The sequence below is a fragment of the Pundamilia nyererei genome, unplaced genomic scaffold (assembly GCF_000239375.1).
Source record: "Pundamilia nyererei isolate P.nyererei 1_Seehausen unplaced genomic scaffold, PunNye1.0 scaffold00062, whole genome shotgun sequence".
In the NCBI taxonomy this organism is placed as follows: domain Eukaryota; kingdom Metazoa; phylum Chordata; class Actinopteri; order Cichliformes; family Cichlidae; genus Pundamilia; species Pundamilia nyererei.
The window spans coordinates 828,149-847,589 of record NW_005187463.1 but is presented as its reverse complement, the minus strand read 5'-3'; the positions used below and the strand labels follow the sequence as shown (position 1 = coordinate 847,589).

The 19,441-nt window shown below is 39.8% G+C and overlaps 2 protein-coding genes across 3 annotated transcripts in view; one reads left to right on the top strand and one right to left on the bottom strand.

The window, feature by feature from the left end:
* LOC102197296 (insulin-degrading enzyme-like) overlaps positions 1-9,205 on the bottom strand; it is a 22,802-nt gene extending 13,597 nt beyond the window's left edge. Inside the window, exons 1-11 of the mRNA XM_013911366.1 lie at positions 9,034-9,205; positions 7,082-7,266; positions 6,299-6,506; positions 5,295-5,464; positions 4,148-4,270; positions 2,812-2,924; positions 2,458-2,620; positions 2,086-2,178; positions 1,855-1,946; positions 1,548-1,628; positions 571-678 (exon numbers count right to left, since the gene is read on the bottom strand). Coding sequence (XP_013766820.1) covers positions 571-678; positions 1,548-1,628; positions 1,855-1,946; positions 2,086-2,178; positions 2,458-2,620; positions 2,812-2,924; positions 4,148-4,270; positions 5,295-5,464; positions 6,299-6,506; positions 7,082-7,266; positions 9,034-9,119 — 1,422 coding nt within the window. The 5' untranslated portion in view covers positions 9,120-9,205. The remainder of the gene's footprint in view (positions 1-570; positions 679-1,547; positions 1,629-1,854; positions 1,947-2,085; positions 2,179-2,457; positions 2,621-2,811; positions 2,925-4,147; positions 4,271-5,294; positions 5,465-6,298; positions 6,507-7,081; positions 7,267-9,033) is intronic.
* A 2,097-nt stretch (positions 9,206-11,302) lies between these two features.
* kmo (kynurenine 3-monooxygenase) overlaps positions 11,303-19,441 on the top strand; it is a 28,099-nt gene continuing 19,960 nt past the window's right edge. Inside the window, exons 1-7 of one of the 2 annotated variants that reach the window (XM_005735092.1) lie at positions 11,313-11,358; positions 11,714-11,841; positions 12,089-12,158; positions 12,302-12,399; positions 12,956-13,045; positions 13,810-13,858; positions 15,283-15,370. In XM_005735092.1, the coding sequence (XP_005735149.1) occupies positions 11,779-11,841; positions 12,089-12,158; positions 12,302-12,399; positions 12,956-13,045; positions 13,810-13,858; positions 15,283-15,370 (458 nt within the window). In that variant the 5' untranslated portion in view covers positions 11,313-11,358; positions 11,714-11,778. Of the gene's footprint in view, positions 11,359-11,713; positions 11,842-12,088; positions 12,400-12,955; positions 13,046-13,809; positions 13,859-15,282; positions 15,371-19,441 lie in introns of both variants that reach the window. The other variant, XM_013911375.1, reaches the window with a different exon arrangement.

Below are 19,441 nucleotides of genomic sequence, written 5' to 3'. Positions count from 1 at the left end.
TGCAGCTGGAATGAGATGGATAAATAAAGAAGCATTCGTTCATGAATTTAAAGCAGTTTTGGCAAAAGCCCAGAATTAAATGGCCACTTCAGTAAAGGAAGAGACTGGCATGCAAACCGTCAGGGTCAACCAATGACTGCATGCTGTCGTCTCCTTAATACACATTAAGAAATGGACCGGTTACAAGTCTGGACTTTGCTTGGCACAGCAGCTGCAACCCAGTAAATGAATTAAAGCTACACCAGGCCCACTTTTATTTCAGTCCAGTTATCCAAGTGGGACTGCAGCTGTAAAGTTTAGCTTAAAGTTTATCACACTATGTGCCCACATCTTCCTCTGAGAGATTATACATTCAGATTAAAGTAAAAGAAGCAAACAGAAATTTGCCCAACAAGTTCACTGCTGCAGAAATGATCTAATCAGCAGGTTATTTTTTTGCTTGATAAACACAAAACTCAGTCTTCTTTTACAACTGTTGTTATTGCCTCAATCTACTTCTAGTTTTGTGTAGTTTATTACTTGGTAACAGAAAAGGTAAAGTGAGCCTCACTACACATTGCAAAGTCACACTGACCTGACGTGTTCTGGTCTCAGCTTATCCAGCACCATCTCGATCAGATCTGGCCTGAACTCTTCCAAGAGGTACTCTGCTGCTAGAACTTCTTCGAGAGGGTAGTACTACGACACACAAAGAAAGCTGTTGGCATTGCACCGTTTGAAAACACAAATGTGTAAAAGGCCTCCATAAAGTAAATTCTAAACTTCTACTTAAAAGGACCGACGATGAATCTAATTTACTATTAAAACCTCGCTGTGTTTTTGGTAGCACAGTAGATATACAAAGTTGTTACATAATATCTTACAATGACTGCAAGCTCTCAAATGTATGGAGATGTGCATGTATTCCATCTTAAATATGCAAAAGCAACCCCTTGTATTAAAAATAAAATAAAGGACCAAGCCCCCACTTTGGAGCCATGTGCTTTAGCCCATGGGATCCAGCTGGCCTTTGCCCAAAGAAGCCTACATGGGTCTAAAAGGGCTGTAGGGGCCCATGTTGAGTGGGACCTTCAAAGGTGAAGGTCTCAACACAATCCCCGGCTTCCATGTACTTGCTTGTGGTACATGAACTGGATATAGTGGGCTCGCCTCAACACATAGCTTGGGCTCTGGAACAAAGCTCCTGGTGAAGGGCTGGACTCTGTTCCACTTTGGAGCTGCACTAGGTGAGAAACAGCGGCAGGGGTGGGTATTTTGCATGCATTTGACTGCATGCCCTTACCCAAGACTCACTGGAGATCTCCTGTCTGACAAGAGAAGGACTCTTTATCTCCCTGGATTCGCAGGAAAAACTGGCTAATGTGAGATAAGTCTTGGGTTTCCTCCTTAGACTGCTGTCCCCAGAACCCAAAAAGTAAATTAAACATTTGGTACCTTACTCCACCTGCTGCAACCATCACATATGTGCATTTTGATACAAATAAAAACTAGCTTGATTCTGACAAGGCTGCCTGGAAACAATGACTGCAGATAAAAGAGGGACCTACATGTAGTAAACCTGCAATTTTGGAAGTGTAGCCACGGGGACGCTCCTTGTCTTTGAACCTGAAGGCAACATTGTTTAAATCCTATAGAGAGAGACAAAAAGGTTGAAGGTGTAACAGCTGAAATCACCAAACATACAATGACTACATTCATTTAGCTTATTGATCCAGATCTATTAACTGTGATGCACATAATGGAATCCATATGCTATTCTAATTTCTTTTTTAAAACTAGCTTTTACAGTGAGGAATAGGAAATCCGTTTATACTGACTCTTAGAAAGTATCACTGAACTAACAACATAAATCACCTTGCACTCCTCAAACACCCACTCTTGAGGCCCTTCAGTACGTAGTTTCTGGATGTACTGGAACATGTGGAAGATTATGTCCTCAACGTGCACTGCAGTGACACACAGATCATGCCCCAAGATTTTATATTTACATTTCTTTTCCCTACACATACTGGGATTGATCATAATCACATGCAAAACACACAAACTAGGTACAATTCATGTAAAGTAGTGAGATGCATGACTTACAGAGGCCCTCCTCAGTCAAGTCCACATTGATGATGAAGAACATGAATCCTCTGGCTCCCTCTTTTTGACCTCCAACAAGTGTGTTCACCCAGCCTTAGAAAGTAATTATTGTGAAAATTTAGTAAGGTGTTTCTTTCATTTTTATGATAAAAGAAACTGTTACTGTGAATGTTTCTGTCCGAAAAGAAAATTGACTTCTATTCCAATCACTAAATTAGACGAACACAGGTCTCCTGGTGTTACATTTTATGGTTCAATGATGAAACTTTTTTTGTTATGTCACCTCGGAGCCAATCACATATTTTAGGATATGGTTTTACTAAGTGTATCACTTGCTCTAATAATATTTGACACCAGCTTGCAGTCTGCTACCTTTAGATTTCAGCTCAGATAACAAACTTCCAGGTCCTTCGTGACCAATCAGATGTCCCAGATAATGTCCTGGGTTTGATTTGTAGTACTGCTGTAGATCTGGGATGGGGAAAGTCACATAAAGATTTCTAATGTCTTTGATGGGAACCACTTTGTAGAATTGCTGTAACAGGAAAAAAGAAGAACAACACCAACCAGAAATGTGTTACTAAGGGATCTTTCATCTGACACTTCAATGACTGTAGTAAACAGAAGAATTTATGAATCCCAAAGTAACGTGTTAGGGGAAAAAAATGTTTACAGACATTTTGCAATGCAGTAAAAATGTAAAGGAGTGAGAAGTAAACAGCTCACTTTAAGGTGTTGTTCCTGGAAGGGGTGTTCGGGAAATTCTGGAACAGGCACGTTTTTGTTTTCCACTTCTCCAAATAATTTAACCACCATGGCCGTCAAGTCATCCAGTGATTCTGCCAACAAAGGGTTTAAAAAAAATAAAATAAAAGAAATAAATAAATCACAGATACTGAATTTACAATAAAGTTCCCTCCCTTAAAAAAATAAAACAAAACCCCAAAACAGTTGATTGGCTAGCTATTAGCATTTCAAGCCTGTAACTTTTAGCTGTCAAACAAACTGGCTCAAGTAAACCTTGCTTGCAGTCTGTATTTTAACACTAAAGCAGATTATAGGCCATTCTTAAAGGCCTATAATGGAATGGAAAACAAATGCCACAAAGAACTGTGTGTATCCTGGTTTGAAATTAGACACTGTTAAGTTTTAATTTAAAAGTACATTGCTGAACATTTGGCACTTAACATTTGTATTTTGTTTTGTTTTTTTTAAATCTACGTGCTCTTTGTCTAAGAGTATTTGAAGTAATTGTTCAGCTTACTAAAATGTATTAATTTGGATAGGTAATACATTTTAGTAGTGTTTGAGTCATATTTATAATTAACCCAAGGCGCTCCTAGGTATTATAAACTCTATCAAACCAACACAATTTTTTAGTAGGATTTAATACTACAAAATATTTCTCCACAAAGTGAAGCTAACAACTTTGATTTCAAACTGAGTCTTGAAGTTTTAAATATTAAGAACGCTCACTGATTAATACAGCTTAGTACAGAAGGACAAGAAAAGAAAAATAAATCTGTATGACACCACACCCACATGACTTACTAACTACATGCGTGGGTGAACTGTGGTATGCAGGATCATGTGTCCTGTATGGACTGGAAGGATGGTGAGTCTACAAGTCCAGCATTCATTTATTCATTTTAAAGCTTTAATTTCAAGTTATTTTGCAACTTTAGATTACTTATATAAATCTATTAATAAATAAAAATACATTAATATAGCTTACTTTATACAAAATTAGCTCTTTTTTTAAGGCATGGCACTTGTCCATGGTACCACTAAGTCAAAAATGTTCGACAACAGGTTTAATGTCCCTAAAAGCCAGTAACTCAAGTCTCTCATCACTTTCACGTTATTCGATGGAATTCGTTTTTGGCAGTGACACCAAGGCACATTATCACAGCTGATTTGAGAACAACACATCGTTTTGCTCTACGATGAAATGTGAAATACTAGAATTCAGGCAACATTCATGCATGACTTGCACATTGTTCAGGTCAGATGATTATTTTGCAACATTTAAACATCACATGCGTGAGCAATGTCATCTTACCTCTTCCTAACACACACAGTCCCATGAGGTTAGAAGAGTAATATGTAGAGTGGAATTTCAGAAGCTCCTGACGGACATCAACCCCCTCTTTAGATGGTCTGGTCTCTAGTGTCAATTTATTTCCTATAAAAAGATCAGCAATGTACATTTTAATGTAATTAAGAAAAGGCAACACACTCCCGTAGTGAAATTCAGTGAAATTACATTCCATAATCAATTTCTATATTATAAAATCAACCCCCTAAAACAAGTGCTACAGTCTACATGAAGCACTTCTAAGGCAAATTAAGTGTTTTTTTGTTTTTTAAAAGAGACACCATCAAAGCAGCAGACAGGAGAAGCTATGTTAGTCTGCTGAGTGCACTGCTTTCAGATACGTCTGATCCTGTCCTGTTCTTAATGTGCATACAGACGGTATAATTCAAGACTGCCATCAGGTGGCTATTTTGAGCTCAGAGCTGCTCAGAGTATACGTCACTCTGATCTGGAATGACTATCAGAAAACTCAAAAAAACCAAAATGAAATGAGTTCATGTTTAAAATAAAAAACCAAAGCCATTAAGAAGTATTTCTGGGCTAAAACAGCCGTCTCTTATAATAAGTAGGCTGCATGAATGTAAACCTCATTTAATCAAATATTAGCCACAGTTAACATATGTGACTGGATTCTGCTCTAGATTAGTAGTCTAATACAAAATCTAAAACACATATCGACCGTATGAAGGGAATCCTTGCTTAAATATTCTGTGCAGGGCGGTTTTGCTCTCCAGACAAAATATTCTGCTATAAAAATTTAAGTGCGATGCACTAAGCCAGGGGTGTCAAACTCAAATACACAGTGGGCCAAAATTCAAAATGGAACAAAGTAGGGGGCTAACATTAATATTTATTGAAGAAAAAAAAAAATCTTCCTCCAGATATAAGAATGAATCTTTTCTTATGGACTCAAACAAGTTTAGCTGAAAAACTGAGTATGGAAGAGCAAAGCTTAATACTAAACAATATATATATTAGCTGTATAATACCAGTAGGCCAGCTCTGATAGTAATTTGGTAGGGCCAGAGTTGGACACCTATGCACTAAGCAGTCAGAATGAATGATGTAATGATATAGTTTCAAAGTGAAGTCTGGCAAGAACAGTCTCTACCTGTTCCAAATTTACTGAAAGGGTGTTTTGGGTTGCCAGTGGCCTTTTCCAACTGAAACAGCCTCCAGGCATCATTCATCAGGTTTTTCTCATGCTCAGAGTCCACAGCATTCACCTCGCGGTCCTTGCAGCTCTCGTCAAACAATGGGCACAGAAAGAACTGGGCAAACCTACAAAGGTCAGAAGTTGCTGTTATCAAGGAGTACATTTCAGCATGTAGAATAACAACAGAGGTGTGTGATAATACTACTAGATTTCAGATTTTCAGCATTTTCTGGTGTGTACAATCTTGTTTATATTAAATACAGATTATACGTTATGACTGTTTGGAAAATGAACAAAAGCTTTGCAAGAGTACAAAGTCAGAGCAACTGCCATGCAAATGAGGAAATGCTAAGCACACTAAAATTCATAGTGTGCATCTAAAGATGTACACAGCAAACATTATACTGTAAAAAGTAATCACTGTAGTTCTGTCACATCATAAGGCTGCTTAAAAAAACAAACAAACACCATTATTGCAAAGGAAATGGACCATGAACTTCTTTTAATAGATGTTGTATTCTTAACATACAAACTCCAAAATACTCATAATCTTTCACTGTTTACCTCCTAAAACCTAGAAATGTTGGTTTAATTAAGTAACTATAATTTTAAAAGAAAAACCATAATATTCAGATATCTAGTTTGTATATATTTTTAATAAGAATAGGAAAATTATGCTGACTAACTGAATTATACGATCCTTTCATTTTCCACAAAGGAATCATCATCAATAACTTAGATCACTCCTCACAGTTCTTTCCTACCACTGAAGTCCAGGTGGCTTGAACAGCACAAGGGAACAATTAGACAATGTCACCAAAAATATATATATATATATATATATAATTTTTTTTAATCTATCTACTAGAAATGTAAGACCACTGAGCTTTTAAATGTGTATCATGTATCACTTTGATGTTTCTGCCAAAATTAATACCATCAAATGAACACCAACATACCTATCTAATGCTCCTTGCAAGTGCTCATGGGAAACATCAAAATAATAGTTGGTATGTTCTCCACTGGTGAAGGCATTGGAGCTGCCTGCGTGCTCACTGAGGAACTGGCTGTACTCGTTCTCCTTGGGGTACTTCTCTGTTCCCAGGAACAGCATGTGTTCACAAAAGTGTGCCAGCCCTGAAATGTTTGGTGGGTCAGACAGAGAACCTGCAAATTGAAAAGAAATTCCCAGAGAAATGTAGTTAATGGTGCTGCTTCTCTTTCATCCATGCAACAGTTGTGACTTAATGTTTGCCAGGTGAGAAAAACAGATCTGTAACGGCACCACAACAGGTAGATTTATAAACAATGAGATGTACATGACTAAATTCTTTATCATTTTTATTCAACATATAAAAAGAATGTCACAGGAATTTCACAACTTCCTCAGACATTCAAAACAACTATCTAATGCTTAGTCAGTGAGAACTTTAAGCTGTGAGTCCCAACAGTTACATGTTATTTGCTGGTGAAAAGCTATAATAGAGAAACCCGATAAGTACATAATGTCATATCTAGTTTGCAAAGAAATACTAGATAATAGACATCAGAAATACCCATCCAAAGCTTAAAAGACGTCTGGCAACTAATGAGGCAACTCTATGCATGAAAGTATATTGGTCAGCAAGGCACAGTTATATTATGATGTGGGAAAATTGCTCTGCTTTTCCAAATGGTGTGATAGAACACGGAAAAAAATCATGGTCACCTGGCCAGGACAAAGAAAATTAAAACCTATTTACCTATGTGGACATCCAAAGCAGCTGAAGATTTGTCTGTGGTCGGGTCACTGATGAGCACTGCCTTCAGGCCATTGATAAACTCCAGGCCCCTGTACTCCCGCTTATCCTCAGGTGAGCGAATAACATCACTAACCACCCTCCTCACAGCCGGGTCGGTCATTCTGACTGACAAGGATGACACCAGTCTGCAAGCAAAGAAAACCAAATGGACACTTACAATTAAAATTGTAATATGTTTTGATTTAACATGACATAATGGCCAAAGGAGATTTTAGGACAATAGATGCCTCTAAATGCAAGTGAGCTTAGAAGTCTATATTTGGTATGACCACCTTTATTCTTAAACACACTGTCATGCTAAAAATGAACCAATCAGACATGTTCCAGATAGTACTGCATAGTTTGTTAAATAGGTTAGTAATAATTCATCAGTTTTTACATGATTGCCAACATCAGTCCCAAACCATGACATAGCCTCCAACAAGTTTCACAGATGACTGTAGAAACTCACAGTTGGACCTCTCCCAACCACCTCCATATATACTGTTGACGACTTGAACTGAAATGTTCAAATTTGGATTCATCACTGTGTAAGAATATTTTGTTCTTCCACTGGTTTTAAGTCCTGTTCTTGTGTATTTTTTTTTATTCTTTAAGAAGTGAAACATGGTGACATCCATTCTTCAACTGAGAACGTTTCTAATGAGAGTGCAGCGATGAGCAGATGGATCATCTGAAGGTCCCAGATGCATCTTTCAAGTATTGACAGGATGTCTTTTTCCTCTATTCCTTAAAGACATGACTTTAAGATACAGTTCGTCTGTTGCAGATAAAAGTGACAGGTCTAAAACTTCTTTTAACCAATTTCCTCAAATTGCAGGATACACTGCACAAGATGTTAACATATGTCATACATTTTCAGCTAATAGCTCTATGGGAATCACCTGGTTAGTGTTAAGTGTCTTAACAAAATTTAAAAACCAACATCAAAAAGATTATTGTGAAAATGATCATGTACAATGGCTAAAACCGACTCAAAAAGCTGCCAGAGTCCAAATAAAAACTTGTGTCAGAAAAATGTAAGAAAGCCTGGAGAACTACTGCTCAAGACCAATAAAAATAAATAAATAAATGAAAGAAAGTCTGGGTCCTTGGAAGCATAAAGAAGTAAAGCGTTTCTAGATAGTTGTGTATATAGAAATTATCTATCTGAATGAATAAGAAGGAAAAAAAAAACACCCATAAGGATTTAGCTGTGTTTTAACAGGTGCCGTGACTCACGTAGTTTCCACACATTACTGTAAGAGCTGTTAAGCAACACATGGCTCGTTTACTGCAGTTTTACTGAAATATTACATGAAATCTTTAATGATTTTCGGGAACACTGTTTTTGAACAACAAAAAAATCAAACGAAACCAGCAACACAGTTTAGATAACCAACTATTATTACTGCCTTGGTGTAATTGCTACTTACGTACAGTAAGCTAAACAGCAATGACAGTTAAAAGACAGCCACGACGTAGATGTGTGGAAACATTACATCTCTCTGGTACTGAGCACAACGGGGATTACAGTGTGCTACAGTGACTCAGTAGAGGACACAAATTAATCCATTACGCAGAAAGCAAAGTCGCGCTAGCTTATTTAATGAGGGATAAAAGCTTCAGAAAAGTTACCAAGCAACCATGTGAGAAACGGGATGTCTTGTCTAACTCGCTGGCAAACATTTGGTTCCGCAAAGCTAAAAAGTGTATTGTAAGCGATCACGGAAGCGCAGGACACAAATACACAATGTAGGATCAGCTAACATTTCGCTTTAGCTAGTGAGGTTAGCTGGGTCAAAAAACCGGCTCGAGCCGCTAAGATTAGTTTGGTGTTTAGCCAGCTCGCTGCTCGGTGTAAAAATAACTCTCCTATTTTTCAGTTACAACACTTACCTAAAAGAGCTCACCTAAAAGGTCGGTTAAGACAGAAAACGTAGCCTGCTGACTGAAGATATCTCGTAAACTGGGCCGTTCGGTTAATGCACTTAAACATACTTTGCACCCATGAAAAACAAACCTGGGCTGTTACGGCGCCATCTTTGACTAGACACAAACAATCGATAGAAGAGCAGAGCGCACCTCATAGAGGCAGGTTGTCAAATATTTAATAGATTCTGCCACTGACGCCTTAGACCACGACAGCGCCCGTCGTAAAGCCAAATACTCAAGATTATAATGGCAACGAAGCGCCAAACTGGCTAGAGTAGTTCAGAATATTGAGCACTGTCATTGATTCGGAAACCGATTAGACAGTCTGCGTGTAGATTTCCTTTTACGTTAAGCATGACAGATCAAGTTTCCAGCCCTTTGTCAGAGTGAAAAATGAATAAAGCTGCTATGGAAAAACAGGAAATTTTATAATTTGGTTTTCCTAAAAAAATATTATTATTAATAATAATTTTTTTTTTTTAAATCACAAGGCTTGTCCGTGGTCCTCCATCTCCTCTAAATGTATAACACAAGCAATCGGTAGTTAATATTTTATTTTAAAGTCTCAAAAGAAATTACTATATTAGCCTATCTACATTTGAAAACTGTGTATGACTATAAGTGTGCATAATATTATGGTTGTTGTGTGTAAGAAAATATGACTCAGTCGTTAAGAATGAATTTAAATAACCAAAAATTGCTGCTCTGTACTGTGCTTTGGGTCGCTCTCTGCATTATCCTTTCTACACTCACTGGCCACTTCTTTAGGTCCACCCGTTCAGATAAATATATATCTAATCAGCCAACAACATGGAAGCAATTCAGTACATTTAGGCATGTAGACATGATCAAGACAACCTGCGGAATTTCAAACTGAGCATCAGAATTTGAAAGAAAGGTGAAATTAAGTGACTTTGAATGTGGCACGCTGTCTGAGTATTTCTAAAATTACTGATTTTGTCCACAAAACAATCTGTAGGGTTTATAGAGAATGGTCCAAAAAGAGAAAACATCCACTGAGTGGCAGTTCTTTGGTTGAAAATGCTTTGCTGATACCTTCTGATAGGAAGACATCATTAAGGTATGTAGAAGAGCATGTCTGAATGCACAACACATTTTACATTAAGGAATATTAATATGAAATTGTTACACAGTTGGTAACACAGGTTTTTACGGTGGTTGAGCTTTTGCCCGTCTTTACTGATAAACTCTGCCTCTCTAAGAATCTCATTTCATATCCAGTCATGTTACTGACTTATTGCCGGTTACCTAATTAGTTGCACAGTGTTCTTCCAGCTATTTCTTTTTAGTATGACTTGCTTTTCAAGCTTGTTATTGCAGTTTTTTTTTTACTCAGTTTAAACATTTGCCATGTTTTTATATGACATATACCATGTCACAGGGGGAAAGGCAGTGAATACCCTATACAGGTTTACAGTCTACTGCAGTGTAAATACAGAGAAACAGATGTCCATCCACACATATGGCCAACTTAGAATCACCAGGGAACCTGACCCTATGCATGTGCTTCTTACTGTGAAGCAGCAGTGCTAACCAATGATGTTCTGCCACATGCAAGGCATTGCAACCACCCATCTCAGCACTGCCAATATTAACTCTGTATTGCCCATAGTTGATCAGTTGTGCATTATCATGACTTACTAACCTGCTTGCAAGAAAACAAACAAGGAGACAATTCACATTTTAAAAAGAAGGTCAGAGCAGTCACAAAGAATTCAAGACAGGCCTAAAATATTAGTTTTTACATCACAAGGCAAATGCATATATATATATAAAACAGGCAGCATTAAATGTATTAAAAAGAAACTAACCGGCTATACAGCTAGCAGTAGGTTACCAATCCAAAATGCTTGTTGTTTCCATACCACACCTTACTTATCCCATAAGTTGGCCACGACTGATATGACGCTTCTGTTTAACCACGTCATTGTTAGTGACTATTAACGATGAATAACTGAGATGCAATGAACACACCTTTATCCTGCTTCTACTTTCTACTCCGTTTTTTCTTTTTTTCTGTTCAGCTTATATATATATATATATGTATATATATGTGTGTGTGTGTGTGTGTGTGTGTGTGTATCGCCGGTCTGATTTTGACATTTCCGTGCGCTCGGGGGCCCCCTGCTGGTTGGTGTGGTCATTTCGCCAAAGCGATATAGGAACCTGTAGCCACTAGATGGCAGCAGATTTCTTTCCTCATATATCTATAATTGACATCATCTGTTCTGATCGGGAGCTCTAATCCGTCACACTAGGCACCTTTTCCGTTAAAGATTCAGGTAACGTCCTCCCCAAAAACATATGTCTGTTGTGAATTTGTGGTCACTCCTATTACGAATGAACTCTCTGAACTCAGGAAAATCTGCAAAGTCTAGTCTAAGGGGGTTTTTGGACGTGAGGAAGGTGAATGTTTTCACTTTCAGGATTAATATTGCGCAATAAGGTAGAAGTTGTCATAAAGTTAAACTTATGCAACTCATGCATAAGTTTAATCGAGGGACATCAGGTGCTTTGTGTCAGCAGAGATGCCCAACACTGTTTGGACAATCCTGTTATCCGTTGCACGTATTTGCTTTCAAAAGGGGAACTGATTATGAAAGTAAAACGCTCCTCCTCTTTTAAATCTTAACTCAGCTATCCCGTCAGTCCCTTTGGACTGGACACCGTGTGGGTCAGAGAGCTGGAGCACCCTGAGCACAATGGAGAGATCAACAAGCAGACAGAGCAGGAAAAAAGTTGTAGCAGTGGTGGGAGGTGGTTTGGTAAGACAAGAAACTCAAAGTGAAGTATTATTAATGTGCCTTTTTTTTCACGCCGTGTGGCCTTTGACTTTCACACTTTAGAAAGTGTATTTGCATTTTAAAGGCTTCATTTAAGGGGAAAGATTGTTTAGCAGTGGGTATATGCAGCTTACATATTAATATTGTTACTTGTTTGACCATAAGATAATTATGTATACAAGACCATGCACAATGGGATTGCACAAAGTTTCTACAATCTATCCTTTAGGTTGGGGCACTGAATGCCTGCTTCTTTGCAAAAAGAGGCTTTGACGTGGAACTCTTTGAAAGTCGGGAAGGTAGCAGTCAAAGCATTTTTTTCCTTTAAACTTTGGTTTTCTCTGTAATTGCTATCATCACACACTACTCTCTGACAAATATACCCACACACTAAAGAACATTACACGAACGTGTAAAACCTGTGCATGTGGTCTCTGGTCAGATATCCGACGTGCTAAGATTGTGAAGGGGAGAAGCATCAACCTGGCCTTGTCTCATCGAGGCCGGCAAGCACTGAAATATGTTGGACTGGAGGAGAAGGTATGCCGATTTATTCACTGTTTAAGTAGTAAAGCAGAGGTAAGGCAAAGTTTACAGGAGGGGGGCTTGGTGACACCCTGCCGCAACTCCCCACCCTTCCCACTTGTTTATTGGCCCAAATGAAAGACCAAAGTGCATGGAGGCAAACCTCCTTTTGATTTCTAGCAACAAAATAGCATGAAGCCATTCCCCGGGAAATCTCCCACTCTCCTATTTTTCTTTCTTTTTTTTTGCTTGAGTCCACTCAGGATGCTTTATAATAGCATCTAAGGTCACTGGCCCTTTTTTTGGTGCTCCAAATTTGCTGCGCTGATCACGTCATGAGCGAACTCTGCATCAGTCCCTTATTTTTACACATGCATGACTTTTCAGGTTGACAGAATAAGGCCCGCTCTGCCACATTTTCACATATACTATAAAGGGCAGACACTGAGTCACAAGCTGGCTGTCCATAGATTGCCCTTGTTTAACTTTTGTGCAGAAATGTCTGCCGTTATTTATCCCCAATGGTCCAGTTTTAACATTTAAGATGTTCTGCAATTTTTTTCTCTCTTAGATTGTTGCCAAAGGAATCCCGATGCATGCAAGAATGATCCATTCGCTGAATGGGAAACAGTCCCCAATCCCTTATGGCAGGAAAGGCCAGGTAAGCCTTACCAAGTGCATGACTGCTGTCAGATAAGTACAGAATTTTCTAATTCTGTGATGTCTCACACTTACACAAAACCAAAAAGTCTAAATGAACCAGATTACACTGTGAAGACTGATTAATGAGCAGAAAATATGTTACTTATATGTTATGCTGCTCATCACTGTTTATTTTTGAGGGCTGTTTAACTGACTGCACATCCATTTTCTATCATTAGTTTGCTGAAAAATAATGTTACATAATAGTCTGTTTTTTGCTAAACACACTGTAAGAATTGCGTCATGTGTACAGATACAGCCTGCAGATGAATAATTTACTTTGCTTGCTAAATCTCCCCTGTTCCCCTCCCCTGTTAAAACGCGTACACCCCCCCCCCCCCCCCCCCCCCCCACACACACACACACACTGGTAGTTGTTTGGTGAAGTAACACAAGAATTCACCAAAGGATGACAACTACAAGTGACAGGCTGTGCAGTGAGACTTGAGTTTTTGTCACACGACAGTATAGAGTTTGTTTGCCTTTACAGACTGCAGACTTTTAGGGTGTTTGGAAGCTGTTGTTTGATTAGAGTGCTGACAGTATGGCGAGGATTCTTCACCTCGTGGTTGGGGAAAAAAAACAAAATTATACAGTGAAGATAGTGAAAGCAGAGGCAGGCATTCTAAACCCTAGAGACTTCCTGTTTCCATATGAAAATGAGCAGAGTTGATAAGCTGTACCTGTACAATTGCACTACATTACAGATTGTTCTCCTTTCAGTACATCCTGTCGGTAGACCGAGCCAATTTGAACAAAGAGCTGCTAACAGGTAAGAACATAAATAGTGTCTCTGGAAGTGAGATGACATTACCAAGCAACTGTCACACCAAAATGGAATTTTTATCAGCCAAACGCTGAGTCTTTGTTACAAGGAAATGAGTCAAAATGGGATTTTTTTTTTTTTGGCATAGGTTTTCCTTCTTTCCGACATACAGCCTATATGGGCAGCTTAACTTGTTGGGGTTCAAATAATACAGGGGTGTCAAACATAAGGCCCGAGGTCCAGAATCGACTCCACAAAAGACTCCAATCCAGTCGACTGGATGACTTGGATGGGACAGACTTTGGACTTTTAATAGCATTTTCATAAGTTTTACAGCCGTTCCTCATGATCAAGTGCTCCCTTGTAGCTATTAACACAACGTCAAAGTGATTCATTGATAAATAATTAAATGAAAATAAATTACTGGAGGAAAAAAGGGACATTCTTTCTGAATTTAAGCCCAGTCATACTGACACATTTTTCAGTTATTACAGCAGCACTTTTTCATCATGTATTTATGCATCTCAGGGATTTAATGTGTACTTAATCTTTTCTACAATGACAGAAAGGCGTGTTTCACCGGTCCACCCCACTTAAGATCAAAGTGGGCTGCATGCAACCCACGATGTAAAATGAGGCACTGAAATAAGACATAAATGTTACAATGACATGTTTGCCACACCTGACCTGCAAATCCCAAAAGACACAAAAATTTCAGATCAAACTTAAAGTAGAGCACATGAATTAATCAGCATTTAACAAGAGTCCCAACTATATGTCTTGTCATTAAGTACTTTGTGCTGGCTAATGAGCTTTAATGATGAAAAGTGATGCAGAAATAAACAAGTGGATTCGTTCATGTTAAAGGATACTCTCCTTCAGCAGTTGTCCTAATTTTGTTTGATTGTTATTGAGCTGAGCCTCGACCACCGCAGATGCCCGCTGTGCAGTAGCTTTATGCACGTCTTCGAACCGGCTGAGTGCGTCACGTGACGTCAGAGGATATGTTAGTGTTTCAGCTAAAAAGGATTTTGCCTAATATTTAATGGATAGCCTCAGTGTACGTTTGGAGATAATGTGCGACAGCATGGGTCTACATTTAATTAGATTGCCTGCTCGTGCTGAAAGAGAGGCTGATTGCAAAGCCGTCACTCTTATCAGGGTCCATCCAGGCTTCTGGAGCGAACGCCGAGATAAAGAGATTTTGGAAAGTGTGACAGCCTAAACATAGGTTTTCATAAAACCACTGTCAGCTGTGCTGTGTTGTTCATGAGATTCGTCCTAATTGCCATGAGGCCGTATTCCCTTAGTGGCTGAACATTTCCTGATTGTTTTAATGAAGTATAGAGTGGTCATATTAAACGGATGCTGTTGTGTCATGCTTGCATCAGTGCTAAAAAAACAGTTTTTGTAACATTTTTCCCTCACAGCGGCAGAGACATATCCAAACACAAAGATGAACTTCGACCACAAACTGCAGGACTGGAATGCTGAAACGGGCCTGATGACCTTTGCCAGGTAAACAGTCACTAATCTTATACATGCCACATGCAGACAGTCACCTAAGGAGAGGGTCTGCACTTTGGGCTTCTTTGTTTTAACTCTGGATTTATTGACTATGGGCCTGTACATGTTAAACGCCTAAGGCTGGAGTTGGTGAAAAACAAGCTGTACTTGAAACCTTGTGGTGGGACTTTCTAGTTGCTCTGTAACTGGTTCTGCTTGAAGTAAATGTGACAACTCAATTAACACTGAAAGACCTCTGGGTGTCATAATCCGAGTGAGTGTCTGCTGTTTTGGTGTGTGTTGGCTGCCTGTCAGCTACTCCTATGTTTAGTTTTGCCGTTCGTGGAACAATACTCAACTCACCTGCAGCTCGCTTTGCACGTCCTCTGCCACTACTGTGGCTGCACAATCATCGTTGGCTATCTGCCATCACTCATCCACTCAGGCTACATGCTACAGCCGCATCCACGTCACCTGCCTGCCATTGTCAATCACTGGAAATAAGGATTGGATCAACCACCTCTCTCATCCCGCTTCGCAGCTAGGACACTCCCTTCAAAGAGTTAATTTCCCTTCAGCTGAAAAGTAAGCCATTGCTCCTAACTCACTTTTAGCCAGTGGTCCACACGTCAGAGACTCGCATTACATTTTCCTTGTTTCCAGTTTTGTTTCCCTGTGATCAATAAAGCACTGTCAACTGCTCGTCAGTTGTCTCTAGGGTCTGTTTTTGGGTCCACTCCGACGTATCGGCCTTCTGTCCACTGACAGTACAGAATGGCCTAAAAGAATCAACCCAGCAGATCTAATTCTGACCACAATATCCAAACAAGTTGCCATTATCGGTTGGCCCGAGTGGGCCTCCAGTTTCTGTGATGTAAACCCATGACAAGGAGGGGGAGATTCTTTCTGCAGTTCAGGAGCTCTGTTCTGAGGTCACACCTGCTGCTCACCAGCCTCCAGCCTTCAAGAGCTAAAGAAAACTTTTGCTCATTCAGCCTCTGAGGGAAGAAATTAATAAATCTGTGTCGAGCTAAGCGTAGTGTGGCCGAATTTGTTGTCGATTTTTGCACAGGAGCCCTTATACGATCAAATTAATCATCAACTGGCATTACAGGACAAGCCTGGTTCGTTTGAGGATTTAGTCTCTCTTCCTCTCTCTCGATTGAAAATCATCTGAGGGAGAGAGGCTGAACAAGACCATTAATCTCATAAAACAATGTTCCAATCCTTCCCTGTGTCCATTTTGCCATCTCTGGAAAAAACATCCACCATAAGCTCCACCATCCACCTCTCTCTCCTCCTTATCCTCCACCTGAACCTATGCAGATCGGGCGATCTTTGCTCACTTAGGAGGAAAGCGAGAGGTGCTTTTATGCCCGTGAATGTTTCTATTATGGGAATCCAGATAATTTTCTTGCTGCATTCCTTCTTCGGCCCAAAAATTACCCACCCCCGTAATTTCAGGGATACAGGTGGAAGGCTCGTCGATTACTTCCAAACCCTGTCTCCCGCTACCAGTCACCCTTCGCTTCAACCAGGTCTCCAGTTCCCTCCATACTCTTATAGATTCTGGTGCTGAACAAAACCTCATCAATCTTGAGTTAGTCAAGCAGTTGGACCTCCCACTCATCCCCCCCTACCGGCCACTGCACTAAACAGCCAAGTTTTTGCTCACATTCACACCAAACCAAGCCCATTTGTTTATTCTCCTCCAGAAATCATTGGGAATCCATTTCATTACTCAGATTCGCTTCACCCGACACCTCTTTGATCCTCGGCTATTCATGGTTGGAAAAGAAAAATTATCATTGATTGGGCCGGCAATGAAGTAGCTTTTTGGAGTCTGTTTGGCAGATTGCTTACAATCGGCCCTACCTACCGGTTCCTTTGACTCATTGCCACCTGTCAACCAACCATCGGTGCTATCCTCTGCTCTGAAGGAGTACCATAACCTACAGGAAGTAAAGATAAAGCTGTGTCTCCTCCTCCCCACAGGCCCTGTGATTGTGCCATTGACCCCCACTCCCTCAGTTTCATGATCCAAGTGAGTTTCTGCTGTTTTGTTTTGTTTTGTTTTGCCATGCTGGTTCCAGCATCCACACATTGGGGTGGAGGTTCATTTCTACACCTGTGGTCCATCAGTGGCAATCAGCAGACTGGCTAATTTAAGACCAGCTCAGCCTTCCACTCATTGCCTGTCTGTCAGCTACTCCTATGTTTAGTTTTGCCGTTCCTGGAACAATACTCAACTCACCTGCAGCTCGCTTTGCACATCCTCTGCCACTACTGTGGCTGCACAATCATTGCTGGCTATCTGCCATCACTCAGTCTACTTGCTACGGCAGCATCCACCTCACCTGCCTGTCCTTGTGAATTACTGGAAATAAAGGATTGGATCAACCACCTCTCTCATCCCGCTTCTCAGCTGGGACACTCCCTCCCTCCACGGAGCTCATTTCACTTCACCTGCATTTCACGTCAGAGACTCATGCTACATTTTCCTCAACTCACCTGCAGCAGTTTCCCTGTGTTCAATAAAGCACTGTTAACTGCTAGTCAGTTGTCTCTTCAGTCTGTTTTTGGGTCCACTTCCACATATCTGCCTATTGGCCTCTGACACAGAATCTTTTTAGACATGATCAACATATCCATCCCGTAAAATATTAACACAGGATGCACGAGCACAAACTCCGCTCAGTCTGATCAGAGGGTCCTAAATTGAAAGGAGCCTTATCTATAATGTGTTTAACAACAACAATAACAACAAACATTTGATGTGTATGCTGCCCTATCTGCTTGAATGAGTCACTGTGAAGTTACTGCACTTAAAAAAACCCACTTTGATTAAAAGAAGTCTTTTGTAGGCTTCAAATGCCACCCAGTCTCACACACCTTATGCATCCAGGGCACGTCTCTCCTGTTCTGCTGTGGCTGAACTGCAGCAGGATGTATTTGCTCTCTCAAGTGTATATAATTTAAAGCACACGAATAATCTGCTGGTCCTGTCTGTAGTTGCATCATCCCATACTAGGTGGGAAATGTACAACAGAAAGCCATCGGCATGAAATGCGTAAATGCAGATGACCTCTAGTCACAGAGTGTGACTCCCTTAAATCCATGCAGTGCTGCAAATGTAAATTAAAAACAATCTGAAGCCAGACTCTCATCATTACAAAACCAGATGCTGTTAGATTTGCTATGCACTGGGTAATTATGCACGGCTTTATAGCTGGTCATTAACAATAATAAATCCACTTAGCTAATATTGTTGTAATGGTATTTAAGCAACTATCTGTATTCAGATGTTCCTGTGACCTAAACTCTCATTACTGTGTAGACTGGAAACTGCATTCAAAGTATGTATGGCAACCAAATGAAAGATTTAATGATCTTTTATCAGGAGTGTTAGAATTTTAACTCCATCTGCATCAGGACTAAAGTGGAGCCCTGACTCCTCACTCTTCTTGACTTAGGATGTTGGCTAATGGAAGTAATACTACCATATCCCTCTACTGCATGACTTTTTAATTTTCGGGAAAAAAATATTTCTCCCTATTTTGGGGGAGCTTTAGGGTCCCTAATAATATATCAAGCATAAAATTTGACCCCCCCCCCCAAACAGATATTGGTTTGTTGCTTCAAGGCAACACTGTGCGATAAGGGTAGTTATTCTATAATAAGTTGTATTAGTACAACAAGAATGAACAAATAAATAAACAACAAATAAATAATGTAAACATTTCACAGAACAATAAAACACCAAAATGCATGCAACATTTGACCCTAACCACGCACACGCACACGTTGTGTTTCCATCACTTTTGGGGACATTACATTAACTTACATTCATTTCCTGGAGACTTACCCATCACAAGTCCCTGCCTGAACCTTACCCTAACCCTGACTCAAGCCTTCACCCTAAAATTGAACGATTTAACCTGCAATTTGTCCCCATAAAGTAGGCGAGACCTCACAATGTGAATGTGTACACAAATTTGTGTCCCCACAACAATAAGTAATACACACACACACACACACACACACACACACACACACACACACACACACACACACACACACACA